The following is a 17,459-nucleotide window of genomic DNA, read 5'->3' on the forward strand; positions in this document are numbered from 1 at the left end:
GGCCTTCCACCCAGACCCCAGAGCCCCAGGGGCCGCCCCAGGGCCCCTGGGCTGATGGGCCACAGCGTCCAGAAGACAGCACGCCCGCCACTGCCTCAGAGGGGCCTCGGTGTGGCGGGGCGGGACGAGGGAAACCGCACACTCACAGTGCCTGCCCCGCTCCACGAAGCCGGGGGTGCACTCACCCGCAAGCCCTCTCCAAAGCAAGTATGTTGTTAGACAAGCGCGGCCGCCAGGCCTACCTGCTGGTGATGGAGCTATTCCTGTCCTTCAGGGCCAGCTCACGCTGCTGCAGCTCCACAATGAACCTAGACAGGTCCTCTGGCGTCCTGGGGGGACAAGAACACACAGGGTCAGTGGGGTGTGCTTGCAGGGGACAGGGCTCTGACCCTAGGGGCCGGCCCAGTGCCAGGCAAGCCACTGATGGACCTCGGAGCCAGACGAGTCAGGGCCTGTGAGGCCTCCGGAGAGCGGGTGTGGGCTCACAGCACAGCCGGCCGCCAGCCACATGACACTGGGGACGTCATGCGTGCCAGCCCTCGCCTGTAAAACCCGAGTCAGTACGTCGCATCACTGCCATGCAGAGGATGTGAAGTGAGGAGGAAGAGCGCCTGCCACGCTGGCTTCCTCCCTCCTCTCAGACGCCACGCGTGCGGACGGCGGCAGGGGCACAGCAGGCGCCACGGGCACGGCACCTCCAGTGTCCAAACTCCTCCAGGGGGACGATCAGGCCACTGCTCGCGGCAGCCCCGTTGCTCACTGGTTCCATTTCACAGACAGGGAAACGACGAAAAGACAGTGATGGCGGGCTCCAAGGTCACCCCACTCTCCACAGCACTGAGCCTCAACCTGAACCCACGCCTCCAGCTCAACACCTGGCTCCGGAGAGCAGGCACAAAACGTCTCTGACATTCAGACACCCAACAAGCACGTGAAAGAGGCTCGACACCACTAATTCTTAGAGAAACGCAAATCAAAACTGTGCTCGGGCCCCACCTCACATCGGTAAGAACGGCCATTATTTGTACACAAATCCTGGAGAGGGTGTGGAGAGAAGGGAACCCTTCACTCTGCTGGTGGAAATGCGAACTCGTGCAGCCACTGCGGACAACGGTGGGAGGTTTCTCGAAAAATCTAAACTAGAGCTGCCATACGATTCTGAAATCCTGCCCCTGGGACTGGGACTAGAGAAAACTCTTAATTTGAAAAGTTCCACACACCCCAATGGGTCACTGTAGCACACTCTTGACAGCCAGGAAATGGAGACAGTCTAAATGTCCATCAGAAGATGAACGGACAGAGACGTGGAGCTCAGAGACACAAGGGCGTCAGCCACGGACAAGCAGGAAAGGCTTCCCTCGCGGCCCGGAGGTAAAGGGTCCGCCTGCAACGCAAGGACACAGGTTCGATCCCTGGGTGGGGAAGATTCCTGGGTTGAAATGGCACCCCTCTCCAGTACTCTTACCTGGAAAATCCCATGGACAGAGGAGCCTGGTGGGCTGCAGTCCATGGGGTCGCTAAGAGTCGGACACGACTGAGCGACTTCACTTTCACTTTTCACTTTCATGCACTGGAGAAGGAAATGGCAACTCACTCAGTGTTCTTGCCTGGTCCCCCAGGGACAGAGGAGCCTGGTGGGCTGCCGTCTAGGGGGGTCGCACAGGGTTGGACACGACTGAAGTGTCTTAGCAGTAGCAGCAGCAGCAGCAGAGATTATTACGCTAACTGAAGCAAATCAGACACAGAAAGATGAACACTGTATGATGTCACTATATGTGGAATCTAAAAATAAGGATAGAGGATTCCCTGGTGGTCCAGTGATTTAAGAGTCTGCTTTGAAGTGCAAGGGACACCAGTCTGATCCCTGGTCCCAGAGGATCCCACCTGCCACGGAGCAACTGGGTTGGTGTGCCACAACTACTGAGCCAGCACTCGAAAGCCCGTGAGCTGCAAGACTGAAGCCCACGCGCCTAAGCCTGTGCTTCACAGCAAGAGAAGCCACACCAGTGAGACGCCCGCTACCACAACCAAGAGTGGGAGGCTCACTACCACACCCAGAGAGCACCCCCACTCACAGCAAACAGATAAAGCCTACACACAGCAACAAAGACCCAGTACAACCAAAAAATAAAAGTAAATAAAATAAACCTTTAAAAAATTAAATTAACAAATGACAGAAACGTACTTATTTACAAGAGAGAAACAGACCTGCAGACATACAAAAAACACCTATGATGACCAAAGGGCGGAGGGGAGAGAGGGGTGCGTCCGGGGCTAATGGACACGTGAAGGGAAGGGAAGGGAAGCAGCTCGGTCGTGTCCAGCTCTTTGCGACCCCAGCTCTTTGCGACCCCAAGGACTGCAGCCTGCCAGGATCCTCCATCCATGGAATTTTCCAGGCAAGAATACTGGAGTGGGTTGCCATTTCTTTCTCCAAGGAATCTTCCCAAGCCAGGGATCAAAGCCGGGTCTCCTGCACTGCAGGCAGACGCTTTACCGTCTGAGCCACCAGGGAGGCCAATGGGTCCACACTACCGTGAATAACACAGATCAGCAGCAGGGCCTGCCGGACCGCAGAGGTGACTGTACTCGGCACCTTGTAACAACCGAGAACGGGACAGAATCTGAAAAAGGACAGAAGCAGGTAACTGAACCCCTGGGCGGAACCCTGTCAGCAGAGCCCTGAAACAGCAACACTAAATTAACTGCACATCAGTGTCAGAAAACGCGTGTGTTTTAGTGTCTTCAAAGAGGAAGGGAGACGAGAGACAGAGATGATGGAACATGAAGTGGAGAGCAAAGACTCCTGACCCCTGCACGGAGCTAACATGGCGTTAAAAAAAGAAAGATGCTCAACATCACTAATTCTTAGAGAAACACAAATCAAAACTGGAATCAGGCGCCACACGGAGGTGAGCGCAGGCCCGGGGCTCAAGCCCAGGCTCCACAGGGGCGGCCGCTCAGTGCGCACAGGCCCCTTCCCAGCCCCCAGAGCCAGCACGGCACCCGCCCGGAAGCACTCTCCAGCCTCCCCACTCCTGCTGAAGTTGCCCCTGCAGTCCCGCCTGCCCGGGGGCCGCTCACAGAAACCTGCCGAGCTGTGCCTCATGTCCAGAGCCCACAGGCCCCGAGCCACCAGGCCTGGGGCGCCTCTCCACCTCCCGCTGGGCTTTCCTCTGCTGCCTGGACACGCCAACCCATCCGCTCCCCGAATATCCGTGATGGTTGACCCTGGGCCTGCAGAGCGCCCCCCTCAGCCTCCCCAGGCCTCTCTCATCCTCACAGGAGAGGTCTCAGGACAGCTGTCACTCCCTCCAAGCAGCCCCCAGGCCTCTGCTCACCTCATCACGGGGCTGCTCGGGACCACCTCCCCTGTGGCCAGCCAGGCCTCCTGGGTCTGCCAGCACTAGCGCGTGAGGCCTAAGGCCCCTGCGTGCTGGCAGTATGTCCTGAAAGCCCACCGCAGCCCCGGCACGGAGCCCCTACATGGGCCTTTGTGCTCAACACCCCCCAGCAGGGAAGGCCAGGCACTCTCCCTTTCACACCGCCTCATGCAGACCCTCCCCGGCCGCCAGGAAACACGCCCTTTCCTGCACATTTTGTGAGGACACGGCCCTGATGCGTAAGGAACCAAGAGGCGCGATGCCCAGATTGCTACCCTTACTCTGCCCTAAATGCAAGCCAGCTCTGTGGATGAGAAAACACACTGAAGAAATGCTCACCAGCAGGAGACATGTGAAAAGCTGAAATCTAAGAGGGGAGGGTTGAGCCAGCCTTGAATGCCAGATCCCCATTCTTCTCAGAGCTTCCTCACGTCTTCTGACCTTGAGTAGTAAGTAAGCAAGCAAGCAAAACAAGCAAACCCTTTTAAGCCAAGAGATTTGTTTTTTACCATTTTAAAGAGGTTGAAGTTGTCTTCTATTTTCCTATGTTAGTCAAAGAAGGATGCAAACTCTCATTGAATCAACGGAAAACATCTTCAACGCCAACGAAACAACTGCGCGTGCCTGCCTTTACGAGGCCACCAGGCCCTCCGGGCCCGAGGAGAAGCGTCTGTCAGACAGACGGCCACACACCCTCTGGGGGCCTCATGAGCTGAGCCGGCGGTATTCTCTCAGCGCAGGCAAGCTGTCTGCAACGTCCTCCAGGCAGAAATCTGCCGGGAAGCTGGGGAGCAACCAAACGAGCCCCACAAAGCCAGGAGCTAGAGGGACACAGGGAGCTGGCTCTCAACCAAGGCTCGCCGTTCTCCTCTGAAGTAAAGATACTGCGAAATGTAACCACTCAAGAATGAGGGGAAATTGGGAATGGTCAAATGAGGAAGATGGACTTAAGGTGCTCTCCCTCAGAAATGCTCTACTCCCGCTGACGGCTCGGGCACCTGCACCTTCCTGGACGCCCGCGGCCTGGGGCCACCCACACATGCCCATGCCCGCCGGGCAGCTGAGGCCCACACCCTCCAGCTGAGCCTCATGGCAGCCATCAGACACCAAATTCGCTGGAACATTTGAGCAGCTACTTCAACAAACCACCAAGGGGACTGGACCCATATCTGGATAAACTGAGCAGGCAGCTGGCTTTCTTCTACCCCCCCATACCACTCCCCCCTTGACCAGCCACGCAAACAAGAGCCCCCCGCAGCAAGTCCCCAGAGGGGGTGCGGCTCATCCGAGAAGGCAGGGCTGCCCCTACTGAGAGCGTGCTGCGGGGAGGCTGTGCTGCGGGGAGGCTGTGCTGCGGGGAGGCTGTGCTGCGGGGAGGCTGTGCAGGGGCCAGGCTCTCGCACGGCCCAAGGCCAGGGCAGACTCCGCAGGCAGCCCCCGGCCACGCCCCAGCCCCAGGCGCAGTGCCATCGTCCAGAGCCAGTGGCCAGCCCCGTCAGGTGAGCCCGCACATCACTCACAAAGCATCTTCGGGCCGTTCCAGAGAGCCCTCAGCCATCACAGCCCCGCGCCACAGGGACATCCCGTGACGGCATCTTGTGAGGGCCTGGACCAGTGCACGCGCTCCGGTCCCGCTCCTGTTCACCAAGTCAGGCGTCAGGGGGCCAAGGAGCTGTGTGCCCACCCCAAGGCCCAGGCCTCTGCCGCTGAGCCCTGACCCGGGCGGAGGGCAAGCAGACACAGTCAGTGTGTCACGATCGCCAGCACCTCCCCCCGTGCTGGCTCTCCAAGCTCTGCAGGGCCGAGCGCGGAGCAGAGAGGAGGAGGAACAGCACCCTCTGAGTGGGCCACACGGCAAGGGGGGAGCGGCAGGGCCGGAGGCGGCGACACCGATTTCTGGGCCTCGGGGAGGGGCGTTCGTTAGTTCAGACCCTAGTGAGCACCCGGCCCGCAGGCAGGGCCTCAGCCAGCGCTGCAAGCAGGAGGCATGCCAAGACCCCGCGCTCCCCAAGGGTGCCTGCCCCTCCTCGGGGAGCCCGAGCCAGCAGGCCGCAGGCACGCAGAGAAAGGGCTTGAGGGCAGAGTGTCCACCTCAGACGCATCCAAACCAAGGAAAGGCACCGATGTGCACGCATGTGCACAGAGCACAACCGAGCCAGGCCAGGGCCGAGGGCACTGATGTGCACGCATGTTCACAGAGCACAACCGAGCCAGGCCAGGGCCGAGGGCACCGACGTGCACGCGTGTTCACAGAGCACAACCGAGCCAGGCCAGGGCCAAGAGCACTGATGTGCACGTGTGTTCACAGAGCACAACTGAGCCAGGCCAGGGCCAAGGGCACTGATGTGCACGCATGTGCACAGAGCACAACCGAGCCAGGCCAGGGCCAAGAGCACTGATGTGCACGTGTGTTCACAGAGCACAACCGAGCCAGGCCAGGGCCAAGGGCACTGATGTGCACGCGTGTTCACAGAACACAACCGAGCCAGGCCAGGGCCGAGGGCACCGATGTGCACACGTGTTCACAGAGCACAACCGAGCCAGGCCAGGGCCAAGGGCACCGATGTGCACGTGTGTTCACAGAGCACAACCGAGCCAGGCCAGGGCCAAGGGCACCGATGTGCACGTGTGTTCACAGAGCACAACCGAGCCAGGCCACGGCCAAGAGGGGCGGTTGGAATCAAAGGGAGCTTAAACTTCATGTGCCTTATTTGAATTTCTTTTGATGAGCATTTATATATTATATGCATAAGTACAAATAAAAACTACAGAAAAAGCCCCACACTCGCTCCCCATGCGGCAGTGCCACTGGCAACGGCCAGCCGGACAAGCAGAGGTGCTCACGAGAGATGGGGCTCCTCCGGGGAGGCTTGGCACAGCAGGAGCCTGGGCGCCTGGGGACACAGCAGAGGGGGCCACCTGGGGACGCTGCCACCATCTGCCCATCAGGAGCGCCAAGTGCGGCCGGAGGGAGGTTCCTGAAGGGCCATTGAATCAAGAAGGATTATTAAACCACTGCAGCCTTCACCACACATCAAATCAGAGGCCAGAGGCCAAAGTGCCCCCAGCTGGCACGAGGAGTGTTGATTTTCCAGAGCCTTCTAACCTAGAGTACTTGAAGCTGCCCCCCGAGGGTGCCCTGGGGATTGGCTATGTGCCTGTAACCAGCAGGAGTCAGGCCAAGTGCCATCACAGCCCGAAATAGCACAGGCGTACTCAGCAGGAAGAGCCAGCCACCCCCAAACTCCCGCTCCAAAAGCTGGGCAGCGGAGGCCTTCAGAGGGCCCTGGGATCCGCCGACTCAGAGATGACAGGAGAGCGGCAGTCCTAACTGCAGCCCGGGCTGTGGCACCTGCTGCTTAGACTCTGGGTTCAGCAGCAAAGCCTTTTACCTCTAACTGGTGGGCTTTGAAGGGGGAAAGTCTCTGTTCCATCTGCAGCTGAGTTTTGGCTCGAGCTCAGCTGCGAGCAGAACAGGAGCCCGGGGAGTGGGGCCCAGTGGTTCATCCTCGAGGCAGAGGCACCCCAGCTCCAGCAGAGCTGTTCTGAGGCTCCTGACAGCAGATGCCAGGACTCTCGCTGAAGCTCACAGTGCTGTTTCAGTGGGTCTGAAAGACACGAGATCCGGAGGACTCCCGTTTCTAAAATGAATCAAACAGCAACAACCAGAAAACTAATTAACAAGCAAGAAACCTCAAGCTCTCCTCCAAGGTGTTACTTTCCAGAAGAGAAGCCCGCAGGACGCAGAGCCACAGCACAGAGAGCGGGTCAGGGGCCCTGTCAGAGAGGGCCCGCCCCAGCGGGGGTGGACGCCCCCCAGGCGGGCTTCTGCGGAAATCAAGCGCAAGCAGGACAGGACGCATCACGGAGAGACGCTTGGTGCGGAAGCCCAAACGGAGCAAGGTGGCACGGCTGCAAAGCCGCGGGACGTCCTGGGGAGCCAGGGGGTTTTGATAATCTGACCCAGTCATGCAGGGAGGGAGGAGGCAATGGCAACCCGCTCCAGTATTCTTGCCTGGAGAATCCCATGGACAGAGGAGCCTGGTGGGCTGCTGCCCATGGGGTTGCACAGAGTCGGACACGACTGAAGCGACTTGGCAGCAGCAGCAGCATGTAGGGAGGCTGGGGAGGATTCACACCACCAAAGACAGGCAAAGCCTGGCGCACAGCCCAGGCCGGGAGAAGCGGCTCTCGGCCCTGAGGCCACGCGGGGCGCTGGCTACTCCAGAGAAGGAAGCCTGTGACCACTGGCCATTCTGAGGCCACAGGAACCACCCTTTAGGGGAAGAAGGCCATCGGTCTCTCAGGACCAAGCCCGGGGCCAGTCCACGCCATCCTGGCCACATGGTGGACGGCGGCCATCGGACTGCTACTCGGGCTGCTGTGTCCCAGATGGACGGAGAGCAAGTCACTCTTTCCCCGAGAGGTGGCCCAGAGATGCGGGCTCAGGCACACACCCAAAGGGCACCCGTCTGAAGGCCCGCGTGGGGCACCCAGCGCAGGGGCCCTCGTCAGGCCACAGCCCACCTCCGCGACCAATGGCGGTTTCCACACGAGACCAGGCTCTCTGCCCAGCAGCCGCCCTGCCTGCCTGCCGGGACGAGAGGCCCGGGCTGCTCCAGGTCACCGCACATCTACAGGCCTTCCCAACTCCAGGTCACCACGCTGGAGACCACGCTGCTCCTGTCTCCCCAGTCACAGGGAGGCCTGCGAGACCAACCACTGTACTTGCAGCCCCCGAAGCCCACGTTCCGCGGGCCCTCGCCCGAGCTACTCTCTCAGCCCCAGGCCTCGTCCGCTGACGGCACTCCCACACCCCTGCCAACAGCCCTCAACCTCGGGCCTTCAGGAAATGGGAGCTGGAGGAATGAAAAAGGCAGTCGGCCCGTGCAGAGCAATAGCTGTCAACTCGGCTCTGCCAGAGCTTGAGCTCAGAGCACTGGGTCAGTTCAGTGCTACCAGTCAAATAAATTACAGCCCCTCTATAAAGTAGATTAAAAAGGTCTGATACATACCAAGCAAACATAATACCTATTTGGAAAGTAACTTTTCTAAAACTTAGCATTACAAACTTATACTTTAGAATCAGACATTATACAAAAATTTTCAAAAGAGAAAATAATTATTTCATGATGAATTAAGGCATTAGAAACTTATAACCACTTATAATGAAATAATCATATCATTTCTAAATGATGTTTAGTTAAGTATAACAATAAGAATAATTTGCATGGTAAGTCTGGCAAAAATATATTAATAAAAAACTTCCCATCCGAAGTAATCAAGCCTGGCCACTGTTCCCAAAAGTTGGCGAAATCAGGTAATCAATATCCGTATCTCAAACATTTTAATTTAAAATATTACATGTACAAAATCATCCTCCAAGCTGCAAACTTTTTCTTCAAATACGGGTCCACTAAACTGAAGTTTCATGTTATATTTCTGTATAAACCACAAATCATAATTCATTATTTCAGCCATCTTCCTGAATCGTACAGCTTTTCTCCTAGCCTTCTATAGTCGATTCACTTTACTCAACAGCGTCTTTTTAGCAATCTTCCTTTGAGACTTTCCGAAACATTCAACTTTGCTTTCACAAAAACACTGCTCTTCACACATTTTCCACCAGATTCTTACAGTATTTAATTAAACTGTGTGATTACAATAACATGGGGAACTGGCAGAGAAGCAGGCGCATCTCGGAGAGCCCAGCACCGCTCAGGGGCCCACGGCCCCTGGGCATCCTGCCAGGACGAACACGAACACGGGGCTGGCTCTGGAGGTGGGAGAGGGATGGGGTGGGGCTCTTAACCTGAGGGGCGTCCGGAGGAGGCTGCATCTACTCTTTAAAGACATTTCTGTCTGTGGATAGTGCCCTTTAAAATGTCTTTAAAAAAAAAATTAGCCTACGTCCCAAGCATCTGCTGTCCTGCAGAAGTCTATCAGGACGTTTCAGAGAAAGATGAGGGGTGCTGGCCAGTTTCAGGAGAGGCACTTAGGTGCAGCGCCCTTCCAAGAGCTGCTACCCTACTTTCTGAAAGAATCAGACACAGCATAGACGGGAGACCAAGTGCAAAACGCAGATTCCACAAACCACCAAAACCCAGAGAGGCAACAGCAAGCAGCTAATGCCTCAGATCCCAGCTCCATCCACTCCTAGCTACGTGACCTCTGACAGTTACTCACCTCTCCAAACCTCAGGACCCGCCTCAGGAAGATGACTGCAACGATCGTATCCGCCACGTGCGGCTGTCCTGAGAATGCTGCACGTGAAGGGCTTCACGTGGAAGAGCATCGTGCTACGACGAATTACAGGCATACAGAGCACAGAGGCAAAACGGCGTCCGTGTCCAATCGGAAAGCAAAGTGGCAGCTACTGGTGACCAGTGTGAACCCACCGAGAGTCAGACTCACATGAATCAGCATTCCCAGCTCTGCTTCGGTTACTGGAGCACAGGCCGATGCGGAAACGCGTGACGTGTCGCGAGAACACCTAGCTATTCCCGGCCTCACTCCAGAGCAGACATGAGGAGGCTCTGACCGTCTCCGGGCACAGCTCCGAAAGGGCCGATTAACAAGGAGAGCCCAGCGTGCAGATGGCAGGGGCCCTGCTCTAGAGGCCCTGTCCAGGTCCACTTCTGCTCCTCCCCGGACACAAAGCAGGGGCGACCTGTGGTCCCCACAGGGGCCTCAGCACACACCTGGGAAGCCGGCTGGACCCCTTCGGGGCTCTCGTCTCTGCTGGCGGCGAAGCCCTCCAGGACAAGGCCCAACCCCCGGACCCCCCCCAAAACTTCACCAACCATCCAGAACAGACCATGCCCACCGATCTCCAGGTAATACAAAATGAAGCCAGCACCTGCTCAATGACCATCAGAGTCCATAAAACCGCTCGGGGATGGGCGAGGAGGGGCGGGAGAAGGGGGGGACTGAGAGCCTGGCTGTGCACCCCACCCCGAGGACGGAGAGGACGGGGCCCCTGCAGCCAGCCGGGACCCGCAGACACAGGGCTATGGCTCATGCGGCTGACATGCGTGGCAAAGGCGAGCCCGTGGCCACCTCGGGGTCTATCAGCGGCTGGCTGCTCTGTGGCCAAGAAGATCTTGGAGCTGGCCCCCCGCGGCAGCACACGCAGGTCCGGTTTCACCCGGCCGTCCACTGGCAGCAACTCGGCCGAACTGCTTCAGGGAAGTGAATTACACGGCTCCCCAGACGCATGTAAATAAAATGAAGAGACTTCAGCTTTACAGTTGCTGCCTTCGAATCCTCCCTCCCGACTCAGGCAGGATTAAAAGGACTTCAAAGCAGCCTGGGCTCCAATTAAGCCCGTGTGACCACCCCAGGGACGCTGGAACATTCCTCTGATTAACAAGAGGCACTCTTTGAACTGTCTGAGCTAAAAAAAGAGGTTAGAACCTTTCAAACAAATGCCATAATTTTCTCTCCCTGCTCCCTCACTCTCTGGAAAAGTTGATCTTTTGAATGCTTTAAACATTAAAAAAGAAAGCTGGATAATAACCCCAAACACAACTTGAGCCATGAGCTCAGAACAGGGCCGCGGGCAGCAAGCTCAGGGTGCCGTGGCAGGCCAGCCTATGTCAGCACAAGCACGTCCACACCAAGCTGGGAGAGAGGTCAGCAGGACCAGCCGGTGGGGCCGAGCCAGGGGCTTCCAACAGACCCACAGGTCTGCCGTCGTGGGTGACGAGGGCGCCAACAGAAAGCAGACCCCGCAGAGCCGCTGGGCGCAGGGCAGAGCTGCCGCCAGTGAGGACCGCAGGCACACTCAGCGGGGGCCACGCTGGACCTGCCGAAGAGGGGGACGCACAGGTGCGTGGCCGGGGTGACACAGGACAGGGCCACGTGAGCCCAGAGTGTGAGGCAGCCCCTCGGGGGGGGGGGGGGGGCGCCCGAGGACTCGAGGCGGGAGGCACACAAGGAGGTGTGCGTCCCCCCCCGGCCCTGGCGCCAGACCGCCTGTGGGCGCACGGGGCTGCAGGAAACCATGTCCGGCCCCCAGCCCACACAGGGCCTCCAGAGATGTGCAGCCCCCGATACTAATAGGCCTACTGCACACATGTCAACAGTTGGGTCAAACCTATCGGGACCATCCATGTTTTACGGTCAAGAATAAGCTTTGAGATTGTTATAATCAGGAAGAAGGCGAGGGAAAACCTTGAATGGGCAGAAAAAGACAATTTGGTGCCCTATCTAGCTACCTATGAAGTACCTCTGTTTCCTAACCTTTGAGCTATTTCACAAGTTAGTGAGTAGAAAAAAGGGGTTTCCAGGTGGCTCAGTGGTAAAGAATCCACCTGCCAATGAAGGAGATGTGGGTTCAATCCCTGGGTCGGGAAGAACCTCTGGAAGAGAAAATGGCAACCTACCCCAGTCTTCTTGCCTGGAGAATCCCATGGACAGAGGCGCCTGGCGGGATACAGCCCACAGGGTCACACAGAGTCGGACACGACTGAACACACAAGCATAGGAGAAGAAAGCCAGCAGAGACGCAGACAGACCGCGCTCGCAGAGACGCCAGCTCCAGCCTGCGGAACACTGGGGCTCAGCAGAGACGCAGATAGCCCGCGCTCGCAGAGACGCCAGCTCCAGCCTGGGGAACACCAGGGCTCAGCAGAGACGCAGATAGCCCGCGCTCGCAGAGACGCCAGCTCCAGCCTGCGGAACACCGGGGCTTACTGCCCGGTGGAGGCCGACAGCTCCCCAACACTGGCATCTGAAGTCGATCCCAGCGGTCCCTCTTTGATGACAAAGACATGGTTCTTTGAAATCTCCTTTGGACCAGCTTACTAGCCCTTCACTTACTCCTGAGCTAAATACAATACGTAACACCTCTAGATGGCTAGATTAATATAACCAAGACTACTATGTTTAAAACTACAAACTATTGCTGTGAGGATGAAAGGGGCATAGACACCATGAAGTGAGAAGCCCTTAAGACGCCAATCCCCTCCAAACTGACCTATAAACTCAATGCAAAAATCAACACACATCACAACAGGGCTTTCTGGCAGATATTGACGACCTATTTATAAAACGCATATAGAAAAGCAAAAGAACCTTTACGAGCTTAATGTTAACAAAGGGAAAATTTAGACGACTTGCAGTACCTTATTTAAGACTTACTATAAACACACAGCAATCGAGAAAGCATAGTATTGGCATGAAGATAGTCATGTATCAACATCAGAAGGCCACACAGACACCAAATTTACCTGAGAAAAACAAAGCAGCTCCAAGGGGGAGGAGCAACTTTACCAAACAAGCCCCTGACGCCGGACGAAAGCAGGGGAAGGGGAACCTCGACTCCAGCCTCAGGCTCCACACGACAGGAACCAGACGCCAGTACGTAAAGATTAAAGCAGAAAGATTCTAGAAGAAAGCATAAGAAAGTTCGCTTCCAGCCATGAAATGTGAGAAGACTCCTTAAAGCACAGAAACCACCACCCATAAAAGACCAAGCTTGATAAATGGACTTCATCAAAGTCGAGCAGCACCGCTGAGACTTAGCGGCTACGGTTAACTTCTTACTGATAATTTCCTACCGTGAAAGGTCTGGTGAGTGTGTAATAAGAGTAACGGGACTGAGGAGGAGGCTGTGTTGTTTCTGTGGCGCCGAAAACAAAGACGTAGAGGCGGCCGAAGCCCTGGGCCCCAGGCTCCCCGCGGTCACCACTGCCGTTAGGCTGCCCGCAGCCAGGGCGGGGGCCCCCCACCCTGATCCTGGCTCCGCAGCTCTGCCGACATCTCCAGGAACCGTGTGTCCCCCAGCCCCCTGGACGTGAAGCCGCGCCACCTGCACACAGGTCCTCCTTCCTCCCCAGTCCGGGGGTCTGGGGGAGAGACCACATCACGCCCACTGGAACAACCACAATTTCTTTTTAAACAGCTCAAATTTGGTGAAGCTACGATGCAACAGGAACTCCCATATGGCGTGGACAGGCAAGTAAACTCACACAGCCATGCCGGAAGGCACCTGGCGTTCTCCTGTGCTCTCGGGAGCGCACCCGAGAGGAGCAGCAGCACAGGTGTGCGCGGACCCGGCCGTGAGTGTGCACAGCAGCTTCGCGCACGGCAGCCAGCACCTGCAGACAGTCGGGACGTGCACAGAGGGCCAGGCCACGCAGCCTCCGCTTCCAGCACCGAGCAGAAGGGCCGAGGCTGGGCCTCAGACGCCAGAGTCAGGCGGGGGACGGGGTGAAGGAGAGGGGTGCTGGAGGGGCTCGCTCTGAGCCTTATCGAGGGACCGGGCAGCCCCCAGCCTCTGCTGCCTCAGCCTCATCGCAGCCCCAGGAGCCCCAGGCAGAGCCGGACAGCAATTAAGCGACACACACACTTGCTGTTGCATTCGTTCACAACTGAAGAACAGACAGAACCAGCCTACAGTCACGGAACCGAGAGCAGTGGTGTCCCTGGGGTAGGAGTCGACGGGAAGAGAGGAAAATCTCTGAGCCTATAGAGACTCCGTGAACTTCACTGAGGGGCTGGCTGACAGGTGACACAATTTCAAAACTTAAGGTCAATCCTTTCACTGTATTATTATCCTCAATTAAACATTTTTAAAGGAATTGAAAAAATTTTTCCTTTTTTTAAGGCCACACTAAATGCCACTGTCAAAGGAAGTGAGCGAGACGTAGCAATACACAGCATTCTCGGAAGTCATCAGCTTTCAGATTTCTGGGAAGCAGAGCCCACCTTTAATCCCAGGAAGCTGGTGGGACTGGAGGGGACTCCTGTCCTAATCTGGATAAAGGCAAGAATGTGTCCTCCCACCACTGGCAGGGATCTCCGCTACCATGAGGCCGCCACTCTCTCTCAGCGAGCCCACGGCCAGGGGGCAGCACTTGGGAGACCCAGGTCCCAGGTGGGAAGAGTGGCCGAGAGCCTGGAAGACTAGGGCAGCAATGCAGATTCGGAGGAGGCAGCCCTGTCGTCTAAAATGGCCTATCCTGGGCTTCCCTCGTAGCTCAGTGGTGGAGAGTCCCACCAGCCAACATAGGAAGCGTGGGTTCGATTCCTGATCTAGGAAGATCTCATGTGCCACGGAGCCACCGGGTCTGTGTGGCACGACTGCTGAGACTGAGCTCTGGAGCCCGTGAGCAGCGCCTTCTGAGCCCACGTGCTCCAACTACGGAAGTCCAAGAGCCCTAGAGCCCGGGCTCCGCAGCAGGAGAAGCCCCCCAGTGAGGGCCTGGGCTCCATAACAAGAGAAGCCCCCAGTGAGGGCCCGGGCTCCGCAGCAGGAGAAGCCCCCCAGTGAGGGCCCGGGCTCCACAGCAGGAGAAGCCCCCCAGTGAGGGCCCGGGCTCTGCAGCAGGAGAAGCCCCCCAGTGAGGGCCCGGGCTCCATAACAAGAGAAGCCCCCCAGTGAGGGCCCAGGCTCTGCAGCAGGAGAAGCCCCCCAGTGAGGGCCCAGGCTCCATAACAAGAGAAGCCCCCAGTGAGGGCCTGGGCTCCGTGCCCAGAGGCTGGGTCCCTCTCGCCACAGCTGGGGACAAGCCCACAAGGCAACAGACACCCAGCACAGACAAGAAAAAAACGCTAGTTTTCTAATAATTTTTTAAAAAATAAATAAAAGTCTATACTGAATAGCACCATGATTTAAGATCCACTTTTTAAGGGGGAAAAAATATTTTACATGAAAAAAATGAATGGCAAACAATAATTACTCAAACTCGAGTATTTGGTAGCCATCTTCTCAAAAATGAGTTGATTTAAGTTTCTCACTTCAAAGAAAACAACTAGAGTCCATGCAATCCCTTTCAAACCCCAATCACACTTCTGCAGAGGAATAAAACTCCACCCTAAAATTCATATAAAATCTCAAGGGATCCAGATTAGCCAAAACAACCTTGAAAAAAAAAAAAGATCAAGTTGGAGACTCATATTTGCTGATTTCAAAACTTATTACAAAGCCACAGTAATCAAAACAGAGTGGTCCTGGCATAAAGGCAGAACGCAAACCAGTGGGACAGAACAGAAAGCCCAGAAATAAACCCTAGCACGCACGGTCAAATGACTTCTGACCAGAGAGCCAAAACTACTGAATGAGGGAAAGGGTAGTTTTCAACAAATGCCAGGAAGACTGAGACGAAATCTGGACCCTTACCTAAGACTGCATACAGAAACAAACTCGAAGCAGCCCAAGGAGCTAAAACCACAAAGCTCGTAGACGACAGCACAGGGGAGCCTCTCCCGACACTCGATTAGGCGACGATTTCTCGGCTGTGACACCAAGAACACAGACAGCAAGTGGAAACACGGGTGAGCTGGGCTTCAACCAAAACCTTCTGCACAAAGAACACTGTCGAGGGAGTGAAACGGCAGCCCACAGACCGGCGAGAACAGACACATCTGGTGAGGGCCGAGTTAATACCCAGAATACATCAAGAATCCTCACAAACCAACATCAAGAAAACAACGCGATTTAAAAAGTGGCTTAGGACGTGAACAGACATTTCTCCAAAGACAGACAGACACAGGCCCGAGAAGCCCCTGAAAAGATGCTCGCCGCTGACTATCGTGAGGGACACGGAGACCAGAACCACAGTGGGGACACCTGCACGTCCGTGGAAGCGTCTATTAGCAAGACATACCAACAGAGAAGAAGCTGCTGGGAAGAAACGGGAGCCCCTGTGTGCTGCTGGAGAGTGTGAAGCGGCGCATGGCGGGAGGAGGGGAAGGAGGGGCTCCCCCTGGAAACAGCAGTTAGCAGGACAGTCTACACCCACTAAAGAGACTACGCTTGAGTAAAGCCCTTGCTACAAAGAGAAGGAGAGGCCCAGAGATGGCTTCACTGGTAAATCCCATCAAACATTTAATTAGGAAATAATGACTATTATATACAAACTCTTCTAAGAAAAGAGGACATCCTTACCAACTGATTTCACGAAGCCAAAATTACCCTGATGCCAAAACCAGATTAAGATATTACAAGAAAACTATAAAGCAATACTCCTCAGGAACAGAGAAGCAAAGAAACTTAATGAAATACTAGCATATCAAAAGAGTAATATACCACTGCCAAGGAGGGGGGTTTTATCCCTGGAATGCAAGGTTGGTTAAGGACTGGAAGAACATCAACTGATACACTAACTACATTACAGAACGCTGAATAAAGCCCTCCTCCTCATCCCAAGAGAGGCGTAAAAAGCATCTGATGATAATCAAAACTCAGTCATAATTTTAAAGCAAAAACTTTCAGCAACGAATAAGATAAAACCTCCTTACCCTGAGAAGCAGCATCCCAAGAACCTAAAACCAACACCACACTCGATGAGCAAAAGCCAAAGGCTCCCCTCGAAGACCGGCCACCAGGCGCGGCTCCGGCCTCGTCACTCCTGCTCGAACCTGCACTGGGGAGTCAGCGCGCGCGGCGGGGCCGGAAAGCAGGCACGCAGGCCGGCGGACGGCGAGCGCGTGCGCCGGAGCAGATGGAAAGGCGAGACCTGCGCCGCCAGCCGCCCCTCACGAGGCGGAGCGCGGGGGTCCAGGCCTCGGCCGGGGCCTCTGCAGCGGCTTGTCACGGCCCGATGACCCTCCCTGGGGAAACAGCCCAGAGACTGTCAGGGGCCACAGTAAGACTCTCCCAAGCTTCAGAGCGCACACATTAAACACTCCAACTCAGAATTTTAGGGTAAAACATTTGTAAAATTGCTTTCTATAAACACACAAACTTTTCTGTGCCATCACAACTAAAATTGCTCTTTTTAACCGTTAGTATAATCCCTTTCTAACTCGGTCCTCCAAATAAACATGCAGTGGAAGGCAGCTTCTGACGTGGCTCCCCAGATCCCCACCTCCTGGAATTCACCCTCTGCAGCCGTCTCCCCCAGCGTGGACTGGACTGACAGACTTGCTTCTGGTGACGTGAGCCTGGCTAAAGTGGGGCAGCTCCTCTGTGGCCAGGGCACGAAGCACGGCTGCCCGCTCCGCCCCGATCAGGCCAGGCCAGCGGCCACACAGTCCTGCTGAGGGACGTGCCGGGGAGGGCCCCCGCGGCAGCGGACAGGAGGCCTCAGGCCGACAGCCACCAGGCCCTGAGTCCCTCCCACGTGC

The 17,459-nt window shown here is 56.2% G+C and overlaps 1 protein-coding gene across 1 annotated transcript in view; it reads right to left on the reverse strand.

The window, feature by feature from the left end:
* The window catches only part of MAD1L1 (mitotic arrest deficient 1 like 1), a 239,278-nt gene that overhangs the window by 187,866 nt on the left and 33,953 nt on the right, over nucleotides 1-17,459 (reverse strand). Inside the window, exon 10 of the mRNA XM_068968152.1 lies at nucleotides 243-329. Coding sequence (XP_068824253.1) covers nucleotides 243-329 — 87 coding nt within the window. The remainder of the gene's footprint in view (nucleotides 1-242; nucleotides 330-17,459) is intronic.

Source organism: Capricornis sumatraensis, chromosome 3 (assembly GCF_032405125.1).
Source record: "Capricornis sumatraensis isolate serow.1 chromosome 3, serow.2, whole genome shotgun sequence".
Lineage (NCBI taxonomy): Eukaryota > Metazoa > Chordata > Mammalia > Artiodactyla > Bovidae > Capricornis > Capricornis sumatraensis.